We start from the raw sequence: 27,519 nt of genomic DNA, 5'->3' as shown, positions 1-27,519 counted from the left end.
GTCTCGGATCAGTTCCTCGCGGAGTTCTCCGAAGTTGCAGGTGTCCGCTAGGGCATGGAGGGCTGTAGCAAAATCTTCGACGGACTCACCGTCCAGCTGGACTCTGGTGTTGAATTTCGCCCGTTCGAAGATGACGTTTCTTTGAGGAATGAAGTAGTTGTCATAGCTCTTGAGCACCACGTCGAAGTTTTTCTGCTCATCGGACGTCAACTTGAACGTGTTGAAAATGTCCTCTGCCTGGGGGCCCATGAGGTACACCAGCGTGTCGACTTGACTCTCCCTTGGACGGTCGCAGAGTCCCGAAGCAGCGCGGTAGCGCAGGAACCGCTTCTTCCATTGAGGCCAGTCTGACGGCGATGAAATCGTGAATGGGTCAGGCGGCGTAATCTGGAACGAAGTCACGTTCGCTGGCGTTTGGCTTGGACGTTCCATCCGGTTACGGGGAGTCAGGTCTGTCGGCAGATGAAGAGCATAGGTCCGTAGTGAAGGCCGTAGAGGTTAAAGTCAGGTTAAGGCTTCAGGGCAAGGGCCCTTAGGGTGTGCTGACGTGTCGTTCGGGAGGAGAGCAGTGGTCAGCACATCCCACTTCTGACACCATGTTTGATAGAATGTCCAGCGCAGCGCGATGCGCGAGGCGCGTGCTCTTTAATTCCTTTTCCTTTACAAGCTGTACATATATACAACGAGACTACAGCGCTATATAAGAGTCTGTGCCTCACACTCAGAAAACTCTTGTTTCACTTTTTGAGATACATATTATTACCGTCGACTTTATTGAATCAAAGCGTCGGCTGCTTCAACACAAGATGGACAAAATAATATATTATTTAGTTGATGTAACGCAGCAGCAACTGCTTTTCAAAAATCACTTAACTTTTTCTTTTGATACACATCCCGGCCCTTGCTAAAGAGGCGCTCAACGGGTGCGCTGGATGTCAGTGCAGTATTCAGCCGTAAAAGAGCAGCTTTCCGTATGGTGGGAAGGTCGTTGAGGCTGGAGAGCGCTGTCGACGCTTCAGCCTTTCATCGTTCCGTCTTCATGCCCAGCGGCAGTTGTATAGAGATAAATATTCAAACTCATCCCGAGGTGCTTGTGAAGGTTGGAGGAAGAGAACCTCCCGGCTGCGTATACTTTTTTGCAGTGTTTGCCGCCAGCGGTGGAATTATCGCCACTATATTCGACAATGTCAAAGTGCACTTCATATTCGGGCCACCGTAACATCTGCTGCTCGTCACTCATGACAGCCTCTCGTTTGAGCCAATAAAAAACATCAATAAACATTCGCCAATAACAAAAATAAAAATCTTTGAAAAAAGAGAAACACCGATTTCTAACTACATTATTTTTCTACCAATGTTGTGTTTGTTTTCACTGAAAAAGTCATACACAAACTTGTGTCAAACACATTATCTTACCAGAAATCATGCACTTTGCCTGTCTTTTTTTTCTGACCTACATGGTTTCGGACTCTCGGAGGACAGTAGCTTTGTTCAACTTTTTTTCAAGGTCAGCGGTCCTCCTGGACCGCCGAGCTTGAAGATCACTGTCAGTGGCCCGAGAGGCCAGTCACAGCTGGCCAGTACTGTCCCAAGCATTGTTGGACGTTTTGGGGCTTCCCGTGTCTAGCGCAAATGTTGAGCGGACACTCTCGAAATTGTACGTCGTCAACAGGAAGGAGCGAGCGTCATTGACACACACGAACCAAGGAATATATGCTTGAATAAACTGCAATAATCGAGTGGGAAAAGGATTGCGTAAAATATGTAAATACAATTTGGACTGTTTTTCGTCTCCAGTGGTAGTTTACATTCGCAATTACCCTCCCGATAATAACCGTTTTTAGCGTCTGGACGAGAGAATTCACCGAAAAGCACCGGTATTGGTGAAATAAATAAACACCGACAAAAACGGGGAGCGGAGAAAAGCTCACCGGAGATAAGCTCACCGGAGATAAGCTCACCGGAGAAAAGCTCACCGGAGAAAAGCTCACCGGAAAAGTGTCAAATGCGGAGAAAAGCTCACTTAGATTTTGGTGCAAGTAAAAAAGTTCACTAAGACTGCCAGAAATAATCATTATTCCTACTTTTTTTCTTTTTTTTTTGCCGAAACTGAATGAAACGACAAAAAAACTTTTGGTTTGTTGCGTTTTTATGTAAGAGAGAGTAAAAGCGCTAAAAACAACGGACAAGTTAAAGAGACGTACAACACAGAGCGCTACTTGCAACTGAAGTTTATTCCCAGGAAACACACATATATACACACCGTGAAATCGCGACATGTACTTTAGAAATGCGACATCACCCCCTCATCGCCATCTCAGAGCCAAACAGGGCTATAGATGGGGCGCTCAAAAACGCCATCTCAGAGCCAAACATCAAAAACGCCATCTCAGAGCCAAACATCGCCCCATCTATAGCCCTGTTTGGCTCTGAGATGGCGTTTTTGAAATCTTTTGTAAAATAGATAGCGGACAGACGAGCGATGAGGGGGTGATGTCGCATTTCTAAAGTACATGTCGCGATTTCACGGTGTGTATATATGTGTGTTTCCTGGGAATAAACTTCAGTTGCAAGTAGCGCTCTGTGTTGTACGTTTTAGCGCTTTTACCCTCTCTTACATGGTTCTTCTGTCCTTTTTATGTATAACATCCTTCTGACTGGCGCTGTAGCTGAAGACCTTGACATTGTAGGGCATTCCTATTGTTTCCCATTTTTTTTCTGGGAACAAGTATTTCTCCGCTCTCTTTGTGAGAAATACAGTCTGCTTTTTTATTGGTCAGAAGCTGTATGGTTACGCAAGAGGAGCTAAAGGAAATTGCATATATAAACAGCACCTCCTATCAAGTGACCAGTCCTGCCTTCCTTGTGTCATGGAGGTCATTCTGACCAATAAGGGAAAGAAGAAAGTGCTTCTAGATGGGTACGAATATTGTATGAAAGTTACAAGAAACGACTGGATACGCTGGCAGTGCCGGTACCAACGAACAGGTTTCTGCAAGGGAGCCATCACCACCAATCTTGATGTAAGTACGAAATATCATACTTTTCGCTTGTGTGCAAGTTTTGCAGTAATGTTTCACTTTATTTGCACAAGCGTTTTTACGTAAAACCTTCTTTCGTTTTTACATTTAGAGTTACATATACATTATTGCTGACACAAATTTTTGTCATTTTTAAACGCAGATTACCCGCTTTTGGTCAGTGCAGGAGCACAATCATGCAAACAATCATGGCCTTTCTGATGTCACCAAACTAAGGAGCCAGCTAAAAAGGAAAGCTGTAGAGACCGCAGAACCTCCTAGCCGTCTGCTTGCTCAGGCTTTGAGCAATTCAACAACATCCGTGCGCGAAAGCATCGGTAGCCTCGAGACTATTCGTCGTGACCTGCGCCAGCAAAGAAGTAAGGTGCGTCCGCCGGAACCCCAGACCACTGCTGATATTCAATTACGAGATACCTGGACAATGACCGGAGGGCCGGAAAAGCAACCGTTTTTGATCTATGACAACGGGCCGGAGAGGCGAGACCGCATGCTCGTTTTTGCAAGCCACGAACAGCTGCGGGCACTATCAACAAGCCGAACCTGGTACATGGATGGAACATTCTCGGTGTGCCCAAGACTGTTTAAACAGTTGTACGTTATGAGGTGTACAGCTGGGGAGAGCACCGTGGCGTGCGTTTATGCTCTGCTCCCAGGCAAAACCTTCTCCATATACGAAGAGCTTTTTCAAGCGATTTTGGACACGTGTGAAGCGAACGGTTATGCTCCATACCCTGAGATCATCATTAGCGACTATGAGATGGCCGCCATAAGAGCGTCGAAAGCGGTCTTCGGAGAAGATGTCACCACGAAAGGCTGCTTCTTTCACCTCTGCCAGAGTACCCACCGCAAGGTAACGTTACTCCCAAAATAATCTTGAAAAGAAATATGGACGCCTGTAGTACCAACCATCTATGGCCAACCAACATAAAACCTATGATATGACATCAAAAACAAAGAAAAGGCATTTGGCTAATTTTGAAGTGCTTAGCTCCCCAGTACCAAGATATAGCCTCTACGTCAAACTCAATTAATGCAACCGCATCAGGATCTCATCGTATCTCTTTTTGTTCTATTCTTTTTCAAGGTACGCGAGCTGGGCCTCATCAGCAGGTACAAGACGGACGACAGGTTCAAGAAGATGTGTGGAATGCTAGACGGCCTCGCATTCCTCCCTCCCGACCTTGTTCCAGTTGGGCTGGACTACATCCGTGGTCAGGCTCCAACAGACCTCGATGACCTCATCGACTATTTTGACGCGACGTATGTAAACGGAACGTTCCGAGCAGTGTCATCGAGAGTAGCCGGTGGCGCATTAACCACAACGATGCGCCGACGACGCCCCGAGTTTCCGCCGACAGTGTGGAACGTGTTAGAAGCCACATTAAACAACGAAGACCGCACAAATAACGCATGCGAAGGATGGAACAGCGGGTTTAAGAAGCTTGTCGGGCACAGCCAGCCCAGTATATGGAAGCTGATCGACTGCTTGCAACAAGATCAAGCCCTATCGGAGGTAATGCTGCTGCAAATAAGCCGTGGGGAACCGCCGACGAAGAAGACCAAAAGGGCGACAAGGCGCCTACAGGACCGCCTCAGGAACATCTGCCTGGACTATCTTGAGCACAAACAAGTTCCAGCCCTTCTGGAAGCGGTCGGAAATTGCATTCGATTCTAACGTGCGTGTATGAAAAAAATAATTCATGTTTGAGAGAAAATAAACGCAAATCATTCAATTTATGACTCCTCTGTGCAAAATCACTTTCGCTCTTTAATGCGGAAATAATATGTGGAAGTGAAAATAGACGAGTCACTCATTGAGCGTGGTGAGCTTTTCTCCGCCTTCTCCATTGGTCCGGTGAGCTTTTCTCCGGTGAGCTTTTCTCCGGTGAGCTTTTCTCCGGTGAGCTTCTCTCCGGTGAGCTTTTCTCCGGTGAGCTTTTCTCCGGGAATCAACAAAAACATCCGCCAAGTTTGTCATAAATAAACACCGAAAAGTATACACCCTAGATATAAATCAATACAATGAGATAAAACTCTGACTGCAGACAACACTTTTGAATAAAACTTCAAAACTGTACAGGGCGCAAAATCGGCTATGGATCACGCTTTTACATGTAGCCACACCCCCTCCTGTTATTTTTATGTCCCTTTTCAAGCGCTCAGTTGTGGCGACGCACACGCTGTAAAAACCGCCAAAAGTGAGGTGTCGCTTCAATGTACATCTCGTTCGGAATATTCCACTCTGACATCAAAAGATTTGTTATTTAAAACTTTCCAATGGTATATCTCGAAGCTGCTACGCTATCCACTCCCGGAGGCTCATTAGCGGATAAAACGAGTGGTTCCTCACATTCCTCATCGCATAGAACTCGGTTTGCACCCCCCTATATCAGATGCGAAGAAAGCAACCCACAACTCGTAATGGTACTCGTCTCGACTCATTCTTGGCAGACGTTGACTCATGTGCTCAGTGTTTCCTCTCCTACACGCGTCAGTAACCACAAGGATGTGTTTTGTGTGATAGCGCAGATAGAAAGTGGATAGGGATAAGATTGTGCACAACAACGCTCAGTAGCGGTTATTGTTGTCCCTTCTTCACGTGCTGTGGCGAAAAGCTGCGTATTTTAACACTGAATGTGTTTTTATCAACCGAAATCTATGAGAACATCGTCACGAAGAACTGTGACGAAGAACTGTGACATTACATTACGTCGTTACGTCATGTGACATACAATGATTTCACGTAACAGTGTATCGCGATGCAACACCCTGACGGCATGACGTCATGTGACATTGTGGCGTCACGCGTGACATCATACTGTTACGTGACGTAACGACATCACATGATACCCTGACACCGTGTGATGTCACAATCATATATGGCGTCTTGATGTCGCGCGAAGTCACGTAGACATAGCCTGTGTCCAGGTTCATCACAACGCGTTCTGTGCTCTTTGGTGTTTGTCAGCATGATCAAGAGAGTGCATCTTTTTTTTATTTTCTCACCGGCAAACAATGAATGAATTGTGTCCTCAGACGCGGCCGTATCTTTTATTGACTCCTGCTCAAGCGACATCGTTTGAATTGGTCTACGAGGCTCCATGGGGCTTGAACACTGGCCCCTGATGTCGAGCTCAAGGTCGACCCGTTAGGTGCCACAGGCACCGCGTCGACAGTCTCGGAAGGAAGCGGCCCACTTTCGGCTCGCTCTTGTCGACCAACGTGAGCTTCATGCCGTCTCCTGAAAAACAAAAAGGAATTGTGTTGTGAGGATGTCTAGACTGGTCTAGACAGCAAGAAGTGAGTCAGCCCAACACCACCTAGACAGAAGGACCCCGCATGGACTCTTCTCCCTCTATGAAACGTCATCAGAGCCGGATCGCGCTAACTCGGCTATTGGGCCCGAGCCCGACCTTCGACGCGCTGATTGGACAAGAGCCCCAGCCAAATACTGACACAGCATTCGCATGCTCAATCTCACGACTCGATCGAACTGACTCTGATGACGCGTGCGGAGGCCTGCAGTCTAGGTGGGGTTGGTCAACCCCAAGGGGCTGACTAGCTCAACTTCTGTAAATGAGAAATTTACCCAGTGGAATATTTCTGCTAGCTCGGAAACCTTCGCGTGCACCAGGCATTTGTAGGGATATACGACAGCACGCCGGTATGATGTTCATCCAGATTGAAAGAGTGCTTCTATGCAGGCACATCGAATGAAGTAAGAGACTGAATTGTAAGCTGCTCTTTGTAGTGATAACGGCCCTGGTCCGGGGGGGGGGGGGGGGGGGGTGTTGACACTTTAATATATTGTGGTGCTTATGGACATCCCACGTTGCCAAACGTCCGCAGTTTATTGCTTCTGCTGTCAGAATAAGGTATCTAGACAACCCCCATGCTTTTTTTTCAGATCATGGCCCTCCTTATATATATCACACTTGCAGCCGCAGTGTAACCTTGCGACATGTTGCCCCCCCCCCCCCCCCTTCCCCCTGCCGCTTTAAGAAATCCTTACCAAACAGGTTCCGAATCCGTCCCTCCGGCATAGGTCTGGGATTGCCTGAAACAACAATACATGTTACAACCTAAAAGGCAGTTCAGTATGTTCACACTTAAAACCTTATAACAACTCAAGTTTGCTGCCCTAGTTGTTACCCATTGAAAAATAGTAATAATAGTAATAAAGAAAATAAGAAATCACCAGTTGAAAATAGTACGTGTTGGTCCATTTTTCAGGGAGGAAACCATTTGTTTGAGCTCTAGCGAGGTCAGTATTATTGTTATTTGTATTAAAATAATAAAAATCAATCCTTTGAAGACTCTCCCATTCTCGAAGCTTGGATGTTTGGAAAGGAAACCTTTTGCTAAGAGTACCCCATCTCGCGTTTCTATAACTTACTCTTTTAGCGAAGAAGCAGAGCTTCTTCGCTTAAAGCGGAGCGAAGTTTCTGGGAACAACCTACGCCTTTCACCGGCAGCGTGGGCTCTACGCGCGTTGTTAGTCAAGCCCCTAAATATAAAGGTAATTGTGTTCTTTGTATGTATATACAACCGGAAGTCAGTCAGCCCCAATGGTGTCTCAGCTGTACATGAGAAATTTAGCCAGTGCAGTAAAAAAAAATGGGTTGTGTGTGTGTTTATACAGCCTATACTTGGTCTGCCTCACAGGGGCGACGAGTCTCCCAACTGTATATGAGCAATTTAGCCAGTGCGGTACAGCCGCTAGCCTGGGGTCTTTAACGTGCATCACGCAGTAGTGATACACGACCGCACGCCGGTACGATGCTCATCCAGATCGAAGCGGGCAGGGGTGGAGCTCGAACCCAGGATCCCTGGGTTCTGCAGCGCGAGCTTTCGCTCCACGTGCTCCGAGCTGGTGTGCGCTAGACCACTCGGCCACCGATCCCCCCCGCCAGTGCAGTACAACCGCTATATTCTGTTTTTCCTTGTGTTGTACCGCAGGAAAGGCTACAAGCGCGAGCTCCTTGCCCTAGGGCACATCTCGGCGGCACAAGCTCTCGTGCACCAAGGGTATACTACCAACGCTATGAGCTCGCGCTTCTAGCCTTCGCTGCGGTACAACATAAAGTGAAACGGAGCATAGCCTGGGGTAGGATGCCTCAATGTCCTTCTGTTTAAGGTGAGGCCTTCTTTGTAGTACCCGATGCCGACAGCACACGCTCACGGGTAAAATACAAAGAAATTGTAGAAAACAAAATGTCGGTTTAGTACAGTCGGCGCCACAAACGCGTGCATGGACACGATCTTTCAGGCGCTTCTGAACAAAAAAGAAAAATAAACGTGTAGGAGAAAATGGCACGATGTCTCCGCCCCAACCAAAGCGTACATGAAGGCACCCTAGCCTGGGGTATTTAACGTGTACCACGCAGTATAGTGATATACGACCACACGCCGGTACGATTCTCATCGAGATGGAAACGGGCAAGGGTAAGGATTGAACCGAGGATCGCTGGGCTCTGCAGCGCGAGCTCTCGCACCACGCACTCAGAGCTGGTGTGCGCTAGCATACACGGGCACACGTATACCCCTGACTCGGGCACCCTTAACCGTGGTTAACTCAGCTTTAACTGCTGCTACATGGCACCACAGTTGCCGCGATATACTCTCGGACAGCTATATCAGAAGAAGTGAAGAGCGCGCGTGCACTGCTTTGATGGGTGCTCAAGATGTTCAAGCGCATGTTGTTGTTGTTGAAGACATTTATTGAGGTGAAAATTTCACCAGTCAATTTGTTGGAGCAAGTTTAAAAACGGATGCTCGCCCATAGCTTTGACTGCACAACCGCAGTATGTTGTCCGCAAGTATTGTGCGCTAACTGTGGCTTAGCGTAACTGCAGTTAAGTGTGCCCGTGTAACAAGGGTATCAGTCACCAATCCCCACTCCCAAGCTTTATGCGATTTTTTGTTTTGTTTTACAAGTAGTGTCAACCAACAATACTTGATCAAAGTGACATGAAAAGCTTCCTAGAACGCGAAGCGCCCTTTGTTGACTCCTGCGCTCGGTGACATGCGCTACGTGATCACCACACCTATGGACAGAAGCGATAGAATCGGTGGAATGCTAGATAGACATTGCCTTCGGTGGAAAGTGATTTTATTGTCGTTGATACAAAACGGTCCTTTACCGTTGCTTGTGGAGGTGTTGACGATCCAGCCGTACGCGTGCAGGCAACAGAGGCAGTGTTCCAATATTTACTCGATCTCACCTTAGGGTGAAGGAAAAGGTTCTGTAGATTGCATGAACGTAGGAAGCTTCTGGAGGCGACATGACGCCACCACTTCCGGTTTAAAGGAACACACCCCCAGCAATGACGAAAACCAAAAGTCGCTTTTGAACGAACATGGACACCCTTGGACACTATGGAGCAGATGGTGTCACCCTTGGGGCGCGTTCCCACGGACCGCGACCCATGGTTTCGGCTTCACTTTGAATTTTCTCGTATGCCTGGCTTGGACCGCTGTGTCGCCTTATCTTATCCCTACCTCCATGGAACCTTGGTCTTCGAAAAGCTACGCGCGTCCAGCGTTGCTACATCTGCCTTGTCACATGATATGATCCGCCGAAATATAACGCGGATTCATTTGAGTAAGATTTGGAACCGCTCTTCCGTGGAGCTTGTCGACTGATACGTTGGGGTTGGTCGCCGTCAACCGCGCCAATCCACGAGGCCTGTGCCTAGTGCAAGCCTTAGAAGCAAATGGCGGCAGAGGACTCGCACGAGGTGCTTGTCTCGCCCATTCGCAGAACAATGGCTGTCAGTACTTGAAAGAAACGCGACGCGTGTAGAGTTGTCAGGGCTCCTGACACTCAAAGTGAAGGTGCGGGCTGCATGTTGGCACCATATTGTCACGAATGACAATTGATGAGGCGATAATAACTGAAGAAACTAAACGTTTAATTGGGCGAACTTGTGCCCAAAACCAAAAATGGAAGAGAAGAAAACAACAGAGCGTCGCGGGCGTCGATGTGGGCGAAACCGCAGGATTGAGAGCTAGGGCGACACTGACTGCGGCTGGCCACGCGGAGCCCTTTTTGCACACGCGTGGGCTTCTCGAACAATCGGGGTAGAAGGTTCGTGCATTGAACATTCTAACCTTCAATATTCAACAGAGTTCTCGAATTTACCAGAACAGTAAGTTGCATGAATAAATAAAGGAGGCGTCGCCCCAAAAACCGAACCCTGACTCTTCGCGTGGAAGGCAAGCACGATAACCGTTAGGCCACGGCCGCGCTGCCCACTTGGCCAGCTACGCGCGCGGCCATATTCACTCCATAAAGCCACCCCCCCCCCCCCCCCCCCCCCCAGAAAGAGAAAAAAAGATCAACAAAATAACTATTCAAAGACTCGTTCACACACCTTCCTCTGAGTGTTATCGAGTGCGTTAAAACTGGGGATTCTGACTGCTTACGACGGAAACACACACTGGCGCCATCTTTTGGGTACGCTAAATTAGTTTCTACCTGCAGACATTACGATTTTTTTAAACTTCCCTTTTTTTTATTATTGGCTTAAAATAATTGGGAAAACTTTCTCAGCTGCAATTTCTCGCAGACAGCAAGTGGATTGAATCCCGAAATCCTGAAACGACTTGCAGTCTAGTTATACGCAGTTCAGAAGAATGCTAGGCACCGAGGACCGCGGTGGACCGGTGTTTAAAAAGCACCTAGACGTGTTTGCGTGTGTCTTGCAAGAAGCGTAAAATACGCCAGTGCACGAGGCCGCCGTGTCTCGAGCGGCCTTTGGAAGCAAATGGCGGCGCAGCACTGAAATGAGCGGTTCATGGAAGCGAATGGCGGCGGAGCACCCGTTCGTGCGAAAGTGTCTTCCGTGTTTCCAGAGCCATGATTGGCGGAGCTTGTAAAAACACACCTTTATCGAGGGGCTTTATGTGTCTTCTGTCGTTGTAAGTGGTCACGAGTAAGTGAAACGCAGTAGCAATCAAACGCTAAATGTGAGTCACACTTTATTTTATTTTTTTAATTTATTTACACATAACTGCGACCTGTGCAGACTACATCATACAAAAGCATGGTGTTCGCTGCTTGCTTCCTACATTTGTATGCTTCGGACATGTCGGCAGACAGTTTTCGTTTGCAAAACTTGACGTCCAACGTGGAAGCAACACACCCCAGACAGTGTATGCACACTGTCTTTTGTTTGTTGTATATTAGCAGTGTAACATGGCCTTTGGTGTGTAGCGGAAGACGATCTTACTTACATCTTATTTAGGACAGTCTCCAAGCGAAGAAATTACGTGTGTTAGCGAAGCTTCGGGTGAAACCCTGAACGCTGGACTCCGTGAAGTAAATAGGCTGCGTAAAAGCGATGAATTTCGCCCGGCGGCACGTTTGCTTTGCGGGTGGCGCAACAGCCACTGTTCCGACGCCAGGCGAAGAGCGAACACAGCCGAGCAAAATTCGTCGCTTGTTCGTATCTTATTCTTCCCGTGAATCCGGGCCTAGAGTTTTTTTTATGAGGTTCATTTCAAAGTTCTATCTCTCCACTTACACTATATTCATACATTTTCTTGAATCGTAAAAAAGTGTTGAAATGGAGTAACGCGAAAAACGGAATTATTCCTCAAACGAAGACATACGCGTCTTGTGACATTATGAAGTGTGAAAGGTATAAAGTCAGGGAAGGAGTTTCTCCAAAATTATAAAGTGCGTCGTCAAACTTCTCGGCTCGTATCCTAAGCTATTCTTTCGTCAAATTCTGAAGCGCTAGGCCTACAAGGTGTCCTTAAACCTTTATTATTATTATTATTATTATTATTATTATTATTATTATTATTATTATTGCAACAACAAAATCTGCATCTTTAAAGGCTCAGTCTCAGCCCAAAAGTAGAGTTAGTGGTCCGGACACGATGCACAGTTTTAGAAGAAACAGGTATTTCATTTATAAGCTATATACGCGATGTTCGAAAGCTTGAAATGGAAAGTAGTGGCCGATGAACATCACGAATAGAGGGGCTGAAGGGCGCAAATTACAGTGAACGAACCACAGTTTCCCATCGAAAGGCTAAAAAAAAGAAAACACTTACGACTGCTAACGTGTAAGAATTCCAAAGCATTCGTACACGCAGCGCATTCCTACCAGCAGCGCGCCACGTCCTCCTTTTGCTATCTGCGCTCCGGTGGTGAAATCACGCTCCCCCCCCCCCCCCCCCCCCCCCCCTTCTTGGCGCCACGGCTTCCGCGACTATGCATCTGCGTTGCTGTGCTTTTCTTTGTGGTTTATTTTTCCTGGGGCGCGTCCGCTTTCATATTGAGCGGCCCCTGCGGCTTCCGCGACGAAGCATCTGATATGACGCGTGGCAGCCAATGGGAATTTATTCCTTGTTTCGCTGCCACAGAGTAGAGGCTTCGCTCCATGGGAAAAGAGAATTTAGGTGCCGTTTTTTGCGGCTTCAAAAGCTGATAACAGCAGTTCGTTCCATGAAACAGTTAATGCTTTCGAATTAAAAAAAAAAAAACTTGTAACTTTTGAATAAGAGAAAGACTAGCTCTGAAGCTTTCGCATCCGGTCCGGACCGCTGGCGGTGTATACATTTTAACGGAGTCAGCAGCTGGCGATGCGTAGCTTTTTACAAAGAAGGAACCACTTTAATTTTGTTTTTCGGGGACACGTCGCCGTATTTAATGACTCCTTGCTTCATTATCCCTTGGTACAAAACAGCAGTTCAGGTTTTGCAACCTTACAAAGTAAGGTACAGCTACTGAAACGCACATTTAACGTGGCGTCATTATTCTTTTGCCCGGACTTGTAGCGCCTATAAGTTTAAGTCGTCGGTTTATTTTGGCCCGAAAACTCACCTGCGTATCCTTCAGCCTCGTAATCGATCACCCACAGGCCGTAGGAAAAATCGGGGGCCAGCAATGACTTCAGAATGGACACGTACCTGTTGTAATGGGGAGAAAAATAAAAACAATTAGACCAAATACATTACCACGTAGAATAAATTATTAAAATCCTTATTTCGGGCGAAAAAAAAATATGAGGAGCTAGGGCAAGAGAAGACGAAATTGTCTCCTGACTGGGCCCTACCACTTGGTTATTCTGCACACGTCGTCGACATCAAACAGCGCGCCTACAGCACCCAATCCTCCCTCAGTAGAGTAGGCAGCTCGAGCACCAGAGAACGCATGCGCATCGCGCTGTGCATGCTGTCGCGCAGTCGCACTGCGCTGGGGGAGAGGGCTACCGCTGGCGCACTCCGGCACCCAGTTCGCCGACACAGCGGAAACGATTGTCTCGACTGGCTCTCGAGATGCCCACGACGATAGATGGCAGCACTCGCACCTTACGATTCAAGTGGAAAATCAAGAGTCGGCGGAGCATCCGGCCGTTCCAGCTACGCAAAACCTGACCGCGCCAAGGTCGTTGAATTATGGTGGAGTGACACGTATCTCCCTCGTATTAAAGCATGAAATGCTTCTTTAAGGTTACCCCCAATCCCATAATTTAGTCCGTCCGTCAGTCCCTCCGTCTATTTCCCGCTAAATTTAACGGGAAAATTGATATTACGAGACCTGTACACAAATTCCGTTTCTCAACTAAATTTAGCAGGAAAAGTGATGCCCCTTGACCTGACGTCACGGGACATACAGACCAGCTCAGTTTCCCCCGCTAAATTTAGCGGAACAAATTGACGTTGCGTGACCCAGACACCAATCCAGTTTCCCCGCTAAATTTAGCGGGGGAAATCGACGTCACGTGTCCCATACACACATTTAGTTTTCTCGCTAGATTTAGCGGGAAAATATACGTCCGGTTTTCACCGCGTCCCTCACCAATTCTTTTCACAAAATTCAGTGCCATCTAGTGACTACTATATCAGTCCAAATTGTTGTACGCTCATGGCGTATAAAATCTGGTATCTATTGATCAACGGTAGACGTGCGAAAGTTACGGCGCTTTTCGATGCACGGTTGTTTTTCTAATTGCTTCAGTTTCGATGTTGTCAAGAAACTCCCACTGTCACACTCTCTGGGGTGTGCGGAAGCCGAGCATTCCAAGGACTTCCATGACAACTTCAAATACGTAGCACATAGAAGCTTATAAGTCTCGTCACGGTGACATCGACCAACAATACAGCTAACCAACATCTGGATGCTCAGGCACCGCATCGGTTTCTGTCTTCATATTCTTCAGTCCAAGCCTATCTCATCAGCCATCTTGAGTCCATCCAAACTCGTGCTGTTAAATTCATCCTAAACGACTATTTATCCTAAACGACACAACGACTAGTGTTTCATCTTTCAAACGTCAGCTCGATATCCAAACTCTCAACGTACGACGTAAAATAACACGCTTAAGTTTGTTTCATAAGGTTTACCATTTCCACCCAATACTACGTTCCTCTGTGCTTCTTCCTCCTAGCAGATCATCATCACGGCTAAACCACTCACGCCATGTGTCGCGGATCACTGGTCGCGCTAATTATTTTAACCAATCTTTCTTCCCACAGACCATCATAGACTGGAACGACCTGCCACCTGATATAGTGGCCATTGATGACCCCACCTTGTTTCGTGATGCTATAATTTCACGTTTTTACTAAGAATCAATCATTGTATTTTTTCACATCTTATGCAAGTGCAGCCTAGTTAGCTGCAACACCTGGTGCTTTGTTTTTGTATTTTTTCATGTATGCCCCCCCCCTTATGTAATGCCCTTGAAGAAGGGCCCTTAAGGGTACAATAAATGAATGAATGAATGAATGAAAGTCACCAGTCATCGAAAGGCCGCTATTTGCATGTACAAATGATACACACTGAGGTGATGATAGCTATCGAGGTGATCAGACTGAAGTTCGGAAAGGGTCCATTCCCTCACCAATTTTCTCACCGATTTCCTATGCCAATCTTTCTTACTATTGATTATACCATCGGCTTGGAAGCGCAGCGTTACAAGCATAGCGTTGAATTGGCGCTAAGCGCGCGCTCACGGGAGCGTCCACCAGCTTTGTATCACACCGTCAAAACTGTTGCTCATGGCAGACGATAAGTAGCTGACGACACGTGAGCAGAGGTTTTATGCCCTCACCTGGCCACGGTCCCCCCCTCGTGGAAGAAGACCCGGGCTTCCCACCCGACATTGAAGAGATCAAAAAAGAGGAGAGGGCTGCCAGGAAGCTCAGACTCGGCGCCCTTCTCCCACCCGATGAAGACCCTGTCCCTCCTGGTTACAGCAGGTGGGAACGGATCTGCATACGCAGGCTTCAAACGAAGACGGCAATTACCCCCATCTGGCTGGCGAGGTTTCACCGCCCGTCCACACCCGAAGACGTCGGCCCTGATCCGCTCTGCATGCACTGCGGGATTCCAGCCACGTGCACCCATCTCGTCTGGACGTGCGAGGGGGTCGCAGAGCATCGGAACGACGCCATAAACTCACTCCCTGAAGAGGCAAGACCAGCTACGTTCGAGGACTGGACCCGCCCCAGGCTCGAGCACCCGCACCGCAAACACATTCTCGATTCCCTGATTAGTTTCGTCCGCTCATCGGGGATCGCCTGTTACATTTAGCCTCCTCCCCCTACCCTTCCCATAATCCCCTTCCCCCGTCACGATTGGATGACTTTATCAAGAAATCGTGATGTATCCCATTCCTTTAATAAATACGTTTTCTCACTCACTCACTCAGCGCTGCATCAGCGCTTCGCTGCCTGTGAGAACGGGCCTTCACACTACAAACCAGGTTTGCAGATACAGAAGCGCATGGTGAGGTGAGATTTTACTCCATTACAAACAAATGGGCACTAAATAGACCGATCTCACCAGCCAGTTTGACTACGCCACCACTGCCGCAATGCATCGAGGGAACTTTAGTCTTTCTGTGCGCGCGACAACCTCGCTGGAGCTCTGCGCGTGCAGGGTACGAACCGTCTTGTGCACTTTCGATTGCCTCCCGTGAACTAAAGTTATGGCTGCCTCGCGCATGCGTCGAACGCTTGGCGAGATCGGTCTATTATTACACCTTTTTTTTAAACGGTTACATATTAAATTTTAAAACTACTTTGCCACCCCTTCCAGCTGCAATAGGGCGATATTTGTGTACTGCGCAGGTAACGACTGTTTTTTTTTAACATAGTTTCATCCAAGGCCTTGCGACAACCTAAATTACATTCGAGACTTTCACGGCCTATATGATGCGCAAAGTGACTGTTAAGGCCGGTTCTCACATGCAGCGAAGCGCTGATGTAACGCTGCTCACGTGCCGTCAGGTACTTATCGTATGCCATGAGCAACAGTTTTGACGGTGCGATACAAAGCTGGTGAACGATGCCGTCGGCACGTGCTTAGCACGAAGTCAGCGCTATGCTTGTTGCGCTCCGCTGCATGTGTGAACAGGCCTTTATTTGGACGATCGTCGTAGAACAGCAGTACGGGCTTGGGTCTACGATGCGTGAGAAAGTCTCATCTTGTAAAATGTGTGCGATAAAAGAGCCCTACTTCGTGATGCCACGGCAGGAACGTGTAGGCATGCACTTTCATTCTAAGGTCGATCATGCAGGAGCTACTTACCATCGCTGAAAGTTTTGCAAATGTGTGACAGATTGATTTAGACCTTTCGGGAGTTCTGGCGAACCTTTCCGAAAATCGCCCTCGGCGCGCGGCCATCATTTTCCCCCGGGGCTGTTGAAGTCGTTCTGAGCATGCGCAGTTGGACTCTTCCGCGTAAATTAAACCGCCGCGCATATGAGACCACAGCGCAGTGACTCTGCATTTTCTGCCTGGGGGAGAAGCGCTGGAAAGGTCTATATATCCCAGTTAGTTTCGGAACGTAATTGAACTGCAGAAATTTCACGATATTCATGTCATTTTTCACTAGAAGGCATGTTAAGATATCAGAACATTTTAAAAGCGTTTTTAATTTAATGCAGCAAAGCAGGAAATGAGATCTCAAAGCCGTGGAAAGGTAGGACCATACACGGTACAATCTGTAGCCTAAAAAACCGTCGTATTTGTTGTTGTTTTTTATATTATTTTTGACACAATATTGTTTGAAGTGTTTCAGATTGCGAAGCAATGCACGAGTGAGTGCCTTCATTATGCGGTGTATTTTCGTTTTCATAGAAGTTTTTGTTTTTCAATATTTAAGCTGAACCTGGAAAAAAATATGGTTTCCTATGTATAGCCTACCTTTTTTCTGAGGAAGTATTGAGAAGATGGAATTTAAACTATAATCAATATGTAACTTATTCATTTGCATCGAAAATTTTCTTTACATAGCTGGTTAGGCAGATCGCGTGCGTAGATATTGCAAATTTTCAAACCATTAGTTGAAGCGCACGCATATTACAGAAACATACGGCATTGTCGCATGTTGAACAAAACACCGAGACACAATAGCAAGAACATCAAACACGGGGCAACAAGATTGTAGATGTTGCCTTCCGTTGAACTCCTTTGGATCCACTCATCGTACTATCGTGGACACTGTTAGCTATAACACGGCAGCGCCGGCCGTCCCGTACCCCCAGCGCCCCATAGCAGGCGCCGTCCGAAACTCCGCACATGCGCCGTGTGGCGGACTCGCTCTTCCCATTTGCGAGCACACCCTCGCTTTGTCGTCTGCTAGGCACAGAGCAGACGACGCCACAGCGCTCGCCAATTTTCGTTGAACACGGTTCAGCGAACAACCGCGTAAGAGGTGCCCACGGTTGATTCCCTGACTCCGCTGGCTAAGAATAATCATCGCCACTAAATGTCACATCACGGTGGATTAAATGTTTTTTTATGGGACAAACTTGCAGTTATACTCTGTTTCATTTTAGGTCTAAGCGCAGCGAACGCTACGAGACGATAGGACCAACCAAGCAGCGACAAAAGCACTTTTTGCACCTTATTGGGTCCCCCGGTGATGCACTCCGTGATGTTGCATCTTTGCCGCTATTTGATTGGCTCTGTCGTTTTGTAGCGTACGCTGCGGTCGGACTTAAGGTGAAACGCAGTATAACAGTCTATTTCTGTATCCCACCTGCTGCGCTCATGCTGGTTTGCGAACGCATATTGGTAAAAATGCATTGCGCACGCCTGTTTCTGAAAAAGCGGAAAAAAAAAAGCTTAAACAGGAGTAGTGCCCTAATGACTCTGCAATCTGCCCCAATAAAAATCGCCGGTTGAAAATAAGTTTGCGACCAGTTCGCTATGGCGAGACTACCAGACGAGCAGCACTGTGGCATCGCCTGCTCTGTGCCTAGCAGACGACAAAGCGAGGGTGTGCTCGCAAACGGGAAAAGCCAGTCCACCACACGGCGTATGCGCGGAGTTTCGGACGGCGCCTGCTATGGGGCGCTGGGGGTATGGGACGGCCGCCGCGGCCGTGTTATAGCTAACAGTGTCCACGATAGTACCTTTACAATTTGGTGTGTGTGAATCTTAATGTTTTAGCCCCGCGTTAAATTTACATCCCTCTTCATCGTTCACGCAGATTACCGTAATTACAGTATTATGAAACTTTTAAGCTCAAGTTATATAACAGCGTTAGCTGTTAGAAACACTTTCCGACAAGAGATTCCATCCCTCTCTTCCAGTTGCCCCTCGCACGTCTCGTCATCTATGGCAAGACGTGCTGTCGTTCCCTCTTTCTCGCCTCTTCCCCTCCTTGTTCTTGCCGACAAAAAAAAAAAAAAACGCGCCCACCCAAAAAACAAAAATTAAAGGCGCGTTTATTAGAATTTTGCTAAGTTCCCTCTCCCCCCCCCCCCCCTCCCCCCTCATTCCCTTCTAGACATGGCCAGACCATGTGATATCCGTTCTCCGTCCAAGTGGGAACGGTAAAGGCGCCGCGCTGAGCAGAGTAGACGCACGGACACAGAGGCACGAGAGCAGCAAAGGCCGCAGAATCCCAACTATCCCGCATGAGAGGCACCTTTCACATATCTCGGAAAGCGCATCTCGCGCAGCTATTTCACTGAAAGCAAAGCTCCTAAAGCATATATTCTAAAGCACATCGACTAGAAGCAAGTCTCTTAATGCACGTCTATCAACAACGCAACCACTCCCGCTGACAATAGCAAAGCATTCTGAAAGGTCGTTTGGAAATTTTTGTTTTCGGAAATAATTGTATCACTGCCACCTGATGCATCATCTCAAATATGGGCGCATCCGCAGCTCACTAGCGAGTAAAAATGACGTCAGTGACTTGCCTAAGGGCGTCTGCGTCGCCGATTGCGATCAGGCCTCCTTTGTCCCAGACGATGTCCATCGGACCTGCGCAAGACCTAAAGACAGAAAAAGGAGTCACGTAATGATCGTTAAACGATGTCTGTTCGTCACCTTGGCAGATCATTAGCGAGGAGATCGAACCATAGGAGATGCGTCCTGTCTGTTTTCCACGGAGTCCGTGTTCCCCCAACGCAAGCCAGTTGTGGACTGGACTTTTACGTCACCTTCAATCGAGCGCGGGTGACAAATTGTACACGAATACCGTGACAGTTTTTGGATGGGAGTAGTGTTCAAAGAGTGCTTTACTGATCGAACGCGAGTTCCTGGCAAATGCTGACGCAGCTTTCAGCCACATCAACCGAGCGCCGTTTCACGTTGCCCCGTGGCATCTTTTCTGAACCAAGCCGCCAGAGGCGTGGCAGTTGTATCTCCTTCCAAAATGCATGGCTTGCATCGACGTCACACCAGCGGCCATTGCGGAGGCCTTGCTGCTGAGCACGTGGCATAACAAGTTGGAACGACCACCAACCAACGTTACTAAAAAAAAGAAAATAAGCTCCGGCTCATTTTAGCATGGACCATTGTTAGCCGCGCATGCTAAAAGCGCGAGTTATTTGCTTCGGATGAAGCCTCGGCGACTGCACGAGCGCTCCTGCAGTGAATGCTCCAGTCAAAGCAGTCAAGGCCGAAAAAGATCCTCCGCGTAATTCGCGTTCACCCGCCCGCGCTTCCACAGCCTTCGCAGTTTTCCATGATGAGGTGAGACGAAGTATTCGTGGCGAGAAGTTTTGGTAACGCCGACTGGTGGAAGTTTTTCACAACCCAGAGTGAACTTCAACTTCCTCCGCTGGTGCGAGCCCGTGCAATACCGAGCTTCTATGCACCATGAAAATTAAAACATAACCACGTCTATACCCGTTTTCACCTCAAGAAAACAGTAAGTTTTGCGCATTGTTCATACGCCGCGCGAAATAGTTCTCGCCAGATTTGGTTGTCGGAGGCACAGGCGATGCTTTTGGCGTTTGAAACGTGTACTCCTTGATAAGATAACGTGTATCCACTGTAAAATGCTAATAAATATATCTTAAATCTCCACCTAAAGCTGAAAATTAGTAATCATCCGCGAGAAGCCGGACTTTTTTTCCTATGCTTCTTGGGGTGAAAACAGGTATAGGTGACTCTTCGCGGTAGTCTGTGGTAAAGCACCTCTATCCTGGGAAAAGTGGCGCCATTCTTTGAACTAGCCACCGCGCACACTATTGGCCAGTCGTCACATCACATCTGGCTTTCGGTTTTGGACTTCCGGTCGCCATGAATTTCCCAAGATGTTTCTACGCCGCAGCTGACGGACTGCTGCGCCTGTATGGAAAATCGGCCGTAAAGCTTTTCATATTGTTCCCTCTGGGACGGAAAATGAACCTCGGAGGAAGATCTTCCTTCACCGAATCGGTCGAAAAGATTCCAACCCGACGGGAGCCGCCAAGTTATGCGAGGTGGGTACTCTGAAAGCACACCAGCACGCAAAAAGACAGCCGTTTAGAGCGAGTTATGCACTCCTTTCCACCGAAGGCGCGAGCAATGTAATAGCGAGCACAACATGGCCAACTTGGCATGCTCGGATGCCCGTGCCGTGGAAGTAAAGACCCTACGCACAGTTGCGTTTGAGAGCGTTTGACTGCGTTGCGTCGAGAAACGAAAGTGAGTCACCGGCACATAGCTGTGCTTCGTATCCAGCGTGCAATCCAATTCAAGGAATTGCCTGGAACGCGACAAAAGAAGTATGGATGTCCTGCGTTCTCGCAGTCGCAACGCAGAGAAACTCTATCAAGCGCAAAACGGCCAGCTCGTGCTTGTGTCATCGGCGTCGCTCCCAAAAGGGTGCGTGCAGAGTACGCGCTCTCGTCAAATGTTGCGTACGTGCTCGCGTACCATACTTTTTTTCGCACACATAGCTTGCAACGCTGCCGCGGCTGCGGACCCGAGAATGTGGATGTATCTATACTCCGTTTCAATATAAGTACGAGCGCAGCCAGTGCGAGAATCATGTGTTATGTAAAAATGACTGCACCTGTCGGTAAAGCTACCTGCATATTTGTGAGTTGTCAAGAAAGCATCCTGATGGTGTATGGTGTGTCCCCGTGTCACTTATCTCCTTTTTTCGTTTTGTGATCTATTTTGTTATGTGCTCAGCATGTGTTCTACTGGTAGTGCATATTCCTGGTGTGGCCTTGTACTTTGCTGTCAGTTTTGTGAAATAAATAAAATTGTGACTTTGATCTCGTTCTCTTTAATGTCGTATGTGCTTGTGTATTTTCATGGAGATTTTTATCTCGCGTTCGCTTGTTTTGCAATGTTCTCTGGGTGACATTCGAATTTTTTTACCTTATTCCCTTTTACTGAAATAACCTGCAATTACGTTACCCTTTTCTTAGATTTGATGACTCCCTTATATACATCTACAAGTAGTAATATGTATGAATATTATCATTTGAACAGAGAACTTTCAGGTCTTCATTAAAATTGTATAAAAGTAAAATTCGTAAGCACTCGACTAGGTGTTGAAACCGAGCGCTGGTTCCAAAGTCTGCACCAGGTTTTCTTGCCCTAAGACGCTGGCCGAGGATTCTAAAAGCAGCGTAAATTGTAATTCAACTTAGATTTTTTTTTTTTAGTATGAATGATTATTAGAAAGGTAAACACTGATAAAATTACGGAGTACGAAAATTAAATAGAAACAGAGTTTTCATTTCTAAGAACGGGTTCAGGTAAAATAACGAAAACAGTTTATTACGCTCGGAAGAGTAACGGCACCGTGTAGCCCCGTAGCCCGTACCGAAAAACCCGCAGTATCGCAAATTTTTACAGCATACATACAGCACACACGCACAGAAATACGTAGCGATTTTTATCATTAATAGTACTGCAGTCAGCTTAAAAATGCTAGCTTAGCGTCAACCATATCAACGCTTCCCCGGTTATAAAGAAAAAAAGTATCTCGCTTCCTAGGCCACCTAATGTTTTTATCGCCCGTAGGCCAAACCCTCCTGAAAGCTCGACAAGGACACGTATCAAAAAGAAGTAGTGAATCATTTGAAATCTTGGAGAATATAATTGCAATGGGGCGGCTTGATACGACTTGAGGAATTCCAGAGGGCGCCTCCGTCGCAAACCGGAAGTGTGAGGTAGGGTAAGAAGGGGACTTTTTTTTTTTTTTTTTGGAGGAGAAGGGAAGAGAATGCGCCACTTTTCCCAGATAAAGGGACTTAAATTTGTGGAACACACAGTTTTCAATATATATATATATATATATATATATAAATATATAGATGGCGCTTCAAACCGCGGGAGGCCAGAGCCGTTTATTGAGAGAGTTTGGCCATACATTGGTTTGAATAGGCGAGCATCTCGGGGCCAACCACAGGCCGCGAAACAGCCCCTAGCGGTGGTCGTGTGATCTAAATATGTGACACGACTATACTTCGTTTCACCTTATGTGCGAGCGAAGGCAAAACTGGAAGCGCGAGCACGGAAGCTCCGTGCGGTCAGGCTTTGCTCGAGCGCGCGAGCTGGGGAGAAATGCAAAAAGCGCTGGTCTCGCGCTTCTAGCTTTGGCTTCGCTCGCAGATAAAGTGAAACGAAGTATAGTTTCAGCCGTGCCGAGCGGAACTCCGCGTCTCAAGACGCTCGCGCACCCGACCCTTTGCACTGTTTTCTTTCAGCCAGTCTCAGGACGCTGCTCTAGCAGTGCAGACAAAGGCATGGCCACGAGCGCGTGGCTTTGGAAAGTGCTTCCTATGCACGAGGTCTCGTACAAACAAAAGCGTTTCGCTGAGCTAGGCTCACGCGCCTGTGCCTTTGTCTTCACTGCAGACATTTGTGAGATGGAGTAGAGGTCTCCTGATTGGTCGACGCATTGTCACAAATTTAGTTTACGCTCTAAGCGTGGGGGCAATATTCGGCGCTGGCGGCGGCCTTTGCTCCGCCTATTGGCCAAACTCTCCCAATACACGGCTCTGCGGGAGGCCAGAGACGTATGTAGGGAGGGTTTGATCATTGGGAGGAGCCGGCGGGAGCCGAGCTGGAACAGCGAAAGCGGCGCCGCCGCCAGCGCCGCATATTCCCCCCGTGACGAACTTAGTAAGAATGATCTGGCATGACATTGAAGTATTCGCGTTACGCAGTGCAGGTTTCTCGTTTTGTCTCATCTCCATTTTAGAGCGCAGCTCTTAGGGGCCCGTTTCCGGCTTGAGCGGCGTCGGCGTCGCCGTCGCCGTTGGCGTCGCCGTCGGCGTAACCACGAGGTCACGTGACCCCCCGAGGTCACGTGACCCACCCAGGTCACGTGACACCCCTACGTCACGTGACCCCCCAAGGCCACGTGACCCCCTTAGGTCACGTGGCCCCCTTAGGTCACGTGACCCAGAAGTCACGTGACCCCCAGAAACGACCCCAGAAGTCACGTGACCCCCTGAGGTCACGTGACCCCCAGAAGTCACGTGACCCCCTGAGGTCACGTGACCCCCTGAAGTCACGTGACTTCTGGGGGTCACGTGACCCCCCGAGGTCACGTGACCCCCTAAGGTCATGTGACCCCTTCAGGTCACGTGACCCCCGAGGTCACGTGACCCCCTTGAGGCCACGTGACCTCAAGGAGTCACCTATCCCTCAGTACGCTTCCATCTTCCTCCTCAAGAGCTGCGCTCTAACCGGCGTTACAGGGAATTGTAAACGGCTTTGACTTTTTTTAAACTAATTGCAGATTGAAATGTTGTATCACTTTTCCGTCGCGCATACCAAATAAATCTACCAGGTGGCTGGGGACGAGAGTAAATGAAAAGGTGTATGCGACTGCAAAATTCCTAAGTAAAAGAAAAAAAAAAACCTTTTTTTTACGTGTTGGAAAGATACGGGGAGTATACAAAAAACACTAAAACTTGTTTTCGAAAAAAAAAAAAACTATGGACGACTCGTTTATTGGTAAAAAGGTAAAAAAAAAAAAAGAAACAGAAAGCTTTTTACCTTTTATAACACTTCCGCGCCTCGTGGGCCTCGAGCGTGTACGGGTAGTGAAAGCACGGCGCAAAGCAGTGAGGACTTGCCGGAGGCCAGGCATTCGAAAGAGACGCTCTGCCATTGTCACCCTGCCAGTGATTGCAGCCATAAAATCCCACCGATTGAAGAAAATATTCAGCCTGCGCGATTATTAAAGGTACCATCTTATGCATATGAGTGTATTGAAGGAAACATATAGTTCTACGTCACGACAAGCAGGAAGTGAAAGGAAAGAGCCGTGGTAAGCATAGTTCATTATCATTAGAGCTTCAACATTACTACTGCGCCTGACAGCTTCAGAAGCGCAGAGCGTGACAAGCTCCGAGTCTCTTGCTATCACGACGCATCTAACTTGATCGTGATATCAGCCGATGATAAAGCCGAAGAACAAAAAATTAAAGAAATGAGAGACTTACGTGTTAAAATCAAATATGTTGCAGATGAATATTCGCAGCCTTTTGTCTGGTGTCTGTTGGGGAAACAAAAAAACAAAAAAAGAGTATTGACCTGATGTTTGTCGGATCATGCATACGGGGGGAGGCCATTAGGACCAGAACATTTGGCACGCCTTCGCAAAATTCCAATTCCAAACGTACATGCCTGAGACTGCATAGGCACGCGAACGTCGTTTCGCAAAATGTTTTCTTTAATTATTTTTTTAAAGCTCTACTCAGATGTGGTAAAAGATTAAAAATGAATCATAAACGGCAGCAGTGTGTTTTCAATATACTATACCAGTCGCTTTGTCGTCTGCTCACGAGCTCGCCCCCAAATAACTTAATAAACGCACAAAAAAAAAAAAAAAAGAAACTGACATTGTATTGTAGAGGCTGGCAGCGAGCAGGATAACCGCGATATGTGGTAATTAGAACGAAATACACGAACAATGACCACCTGGGAGCAAGCTAGCAAACCAGTGTGCAGACGACGAACATCCGGTATTAAACAGCAAAAAAAAAAAAAAAAAAAAATGCTTGGCTTTTGCATTCTTTTTTTTTTTTTATTACTCCATCACCTGTGAGCCTAACTAAAAAAAAAAAAATCGACACTTCTTTTTTTAGATTAAATTGATGCATTGAACACGTCTTTACTATAGACCAACTCGACTCGCCGACGCAACACCACTGCGGTGGCGCTGCTGTCGGTACCGCGCATGCGCAGAGCGCTTCACTTCCCTCGAAGTTGAATCTGGTGTGGGCAAAGCGGGCTTCTTTCTAAACACTGCGTCGGTGTATATAAAGCTGCCGACAGTTGAAGAAACACGGGGTGGGGCTTATAATGTTCACGCTCCTCGCTCGCTGGAGGGTTCTTTTGGGATTCTTATCGGGAAGTGCGCGCAATCCCAGTGGCTCTGGAGCGACCATGGAGACGCTCTGGGTCCGATATCATTCTCCGCGTTTCGCGAGCCGTCGGTGACTGGATATCGTGAAATTAACTGGCCACTGGAATTATAAGCATAATCAACAAAATCCCGGAAGAATCCATCTGTCATGAAGCTCCGTGGTACAATGTAATGTAGGGTTTCGTATGTTTCTTTCGTTTACATCCGAAAAAGCACCCGACGGTAAATTTTCAGTCGATTCGGCCTTTTCCGAAAAAAAAAGCAAAAAAACCTCTAAATTCCAAGTTCGCAACAAAATAAAAATAAAAAACGGGGTTTCGCAAATAAGGCTTGTAAGAGCACAGGGTCAGTGGTTTCGAGGAGATGCCCACTTTAGTTTCCTTTGAAAACTAGAATTATATACTGACAAAAGGGTGTTTTAGCGTTTTACCTGGTTCTTTCAAGACAACGGGTCATGGCACCCGGCCTTTATTTTTTTTTTCTAATATAAAAAAAAAGAAACAGAATAAATAAACTTCGAATTTCAGGAAACTGGAAATCTCACAAAAACAAACTCCGATAAACACCGAATATTCGGCGAAAAGTAAAAAAAAACACCCTTCAAATTTCACGGAAAAGTAACTCCCAAAACAAGAAATCATAAATATATTATAATATAATATAATATGATATAACTAAAATAACTTGTTTCTCATTTCAGTCCTCTATTTTTAGAAAAAAAGATACATGGATCAGCCCACACCTCAGAAATAAGATAGCGTCTCTTATTTTACAATTAATAATAACAGATGGCGAATGAAAAAAAAATGCTCACACTAAACAGAAGCTGTCCAACATGGTCACAACAACCCTTTCGCAGCTCATTGCATCTCTGTTGTTTATATGAGCGGTCACAAAATTCTACCTCGAAAACCTTAAACCGAAGTGCATCTCTGTTGCTTCCTATTACCAGGTGCATATATATATATATATATATATATATATATTTTTAAATTTTCTTTCTAGTGCAAACTATTATGAGTCAACCAACACTGCTTTAAGATACACCAAGTACAACCCCTTTATTCCTATGAGTTTGGCCGGTTCTGCTTGCTCTAATAGATTCTTTTTCAAAATCAATGCCATCTGGTGTGTTAAATAGCAGTTTCATTTTTTCCGTACTGATGGTGGTCACGAAAATGTATTTCATTGAGCACCGCCACCTTTGCACGCCACTGGAAGACAATAAAGATTTCTTTACCTCAGTTCTCTATCAATTTGTTTCATTTCTGATCGTGCGAATGACAGAACTACAGCCAGAACGAAGCGTCATTCTCGTAACCCAATCGATAAAATTTCCATCAAGAAGTGACTTTACTGGGAGCCGAGTTTGGGCAAGCAGATTGCTTGGACCTGAGTCCGAAATAAACGCCAAAGCGCCATTCGTGTCTAGTTCGTGCATTGCATTGTCCAGGGTGCCCCTAAGAAAAATCTTCACAGTTTTTTGTTTTCTTTTTTTCACCGTAAAAATAAGCTATGCATCGCCGAACGCTCATTCTCCAGCCAAAGGCAGCGCTAGAGGTTAGGACCAGATGCTAAGGTTTCAGAGTTTTTCATTATCTGGTTCAAACGTTTGAAACAACTGTTGGAAAGAGAATTCGGTGTTGTGTAAGTTACATTGGCGGGAAAAAAAAACGAAAAAAAAAACGTAGATTTTTTTTTTGGTGTGTTTGTGTGTGTGTGTGTGTGTGGGGGGGGGATTGCATTATGTTTGGAACATATGTAGGACAGGTCTCGTACCTTCTTTTTTGGGAACAGCTTCAACGTCTTTCTTCATCGGCCACAAGAAGGCTGCCGTTAGAGCGTTAGAAATGCCACAGATTCTGATAATGATAGTTACCAAAGTG

General features: G+C 46.9%; 2 protein-coding genes across 2 annotated transcripts in view; one reads left to right on the top strand and one right to left on the bottom strand.

Moving 5' to 3' along the window:
* Positions 1–3,111: 3,111 nt before the first annotated feature.
* LOC120850758 lies at positions 3,112–4,302 on the top strand (the record flags this gene model as incomplete). The annotated part of the gene is made up of 2 exons (XM_040223390.3): positions 3,112–3,891; positions 4,126–4,302. Coding segments are annotated over exons 1-2 (606 nt in total), but the record flags the coding sequence as incomplete, so codon positions are not given.
* An 8,542-nt stretch (positions 4,303–12,844) lies between these two features.
* LOC115323386 (thiopurine S-methyltransferase) overlaps positions 12,845–27,519 on the bottom strand; it is a 39,246-nt gene continuing 24,571 nt past the window's right edge. Inside the window, exons 4-6 of the mRNA XM_042287673.1 lie at positions 24,708–24,760; positions 19,221–19,295; positions 12,845–12,965 (exon numbers count right to left, since the gene is read on the bottom strand). Of these exons, the coding sequence (XP_042143607.1) occupies positions 12,845–12,965; positions 19,221–19,295; positions 24,708–24,760 (249 nt within the window). The remainder of the gene's footprint in view (positions 12,966–19,220; positions 19,296–24,707; positions 24,761–27,519) is intronic.

The sequence above is a fragment of the Ixodes scapularis genome, unplaced genomic scaffold (assembly GCF_016920785.2).
Source record: "Ixodes scapularis isolate PalLabHiFi unplaced genomic scaffold, ASM1692078v2 ptg000120l_1___fragment_2___debris__unscaffolded, whole genome shotgun sequence".
Lineage (NCBI taxonomy): Eukaryota > Metazoa > Arthropoda > Arachnida > Ixodida > Ixodidae > Ixodes > Ixodes scapularis.
Note: the sequence above shows the minus strand (reverse complement) of the source record. Positions and strands in the feature narration are given on the sequence as shown.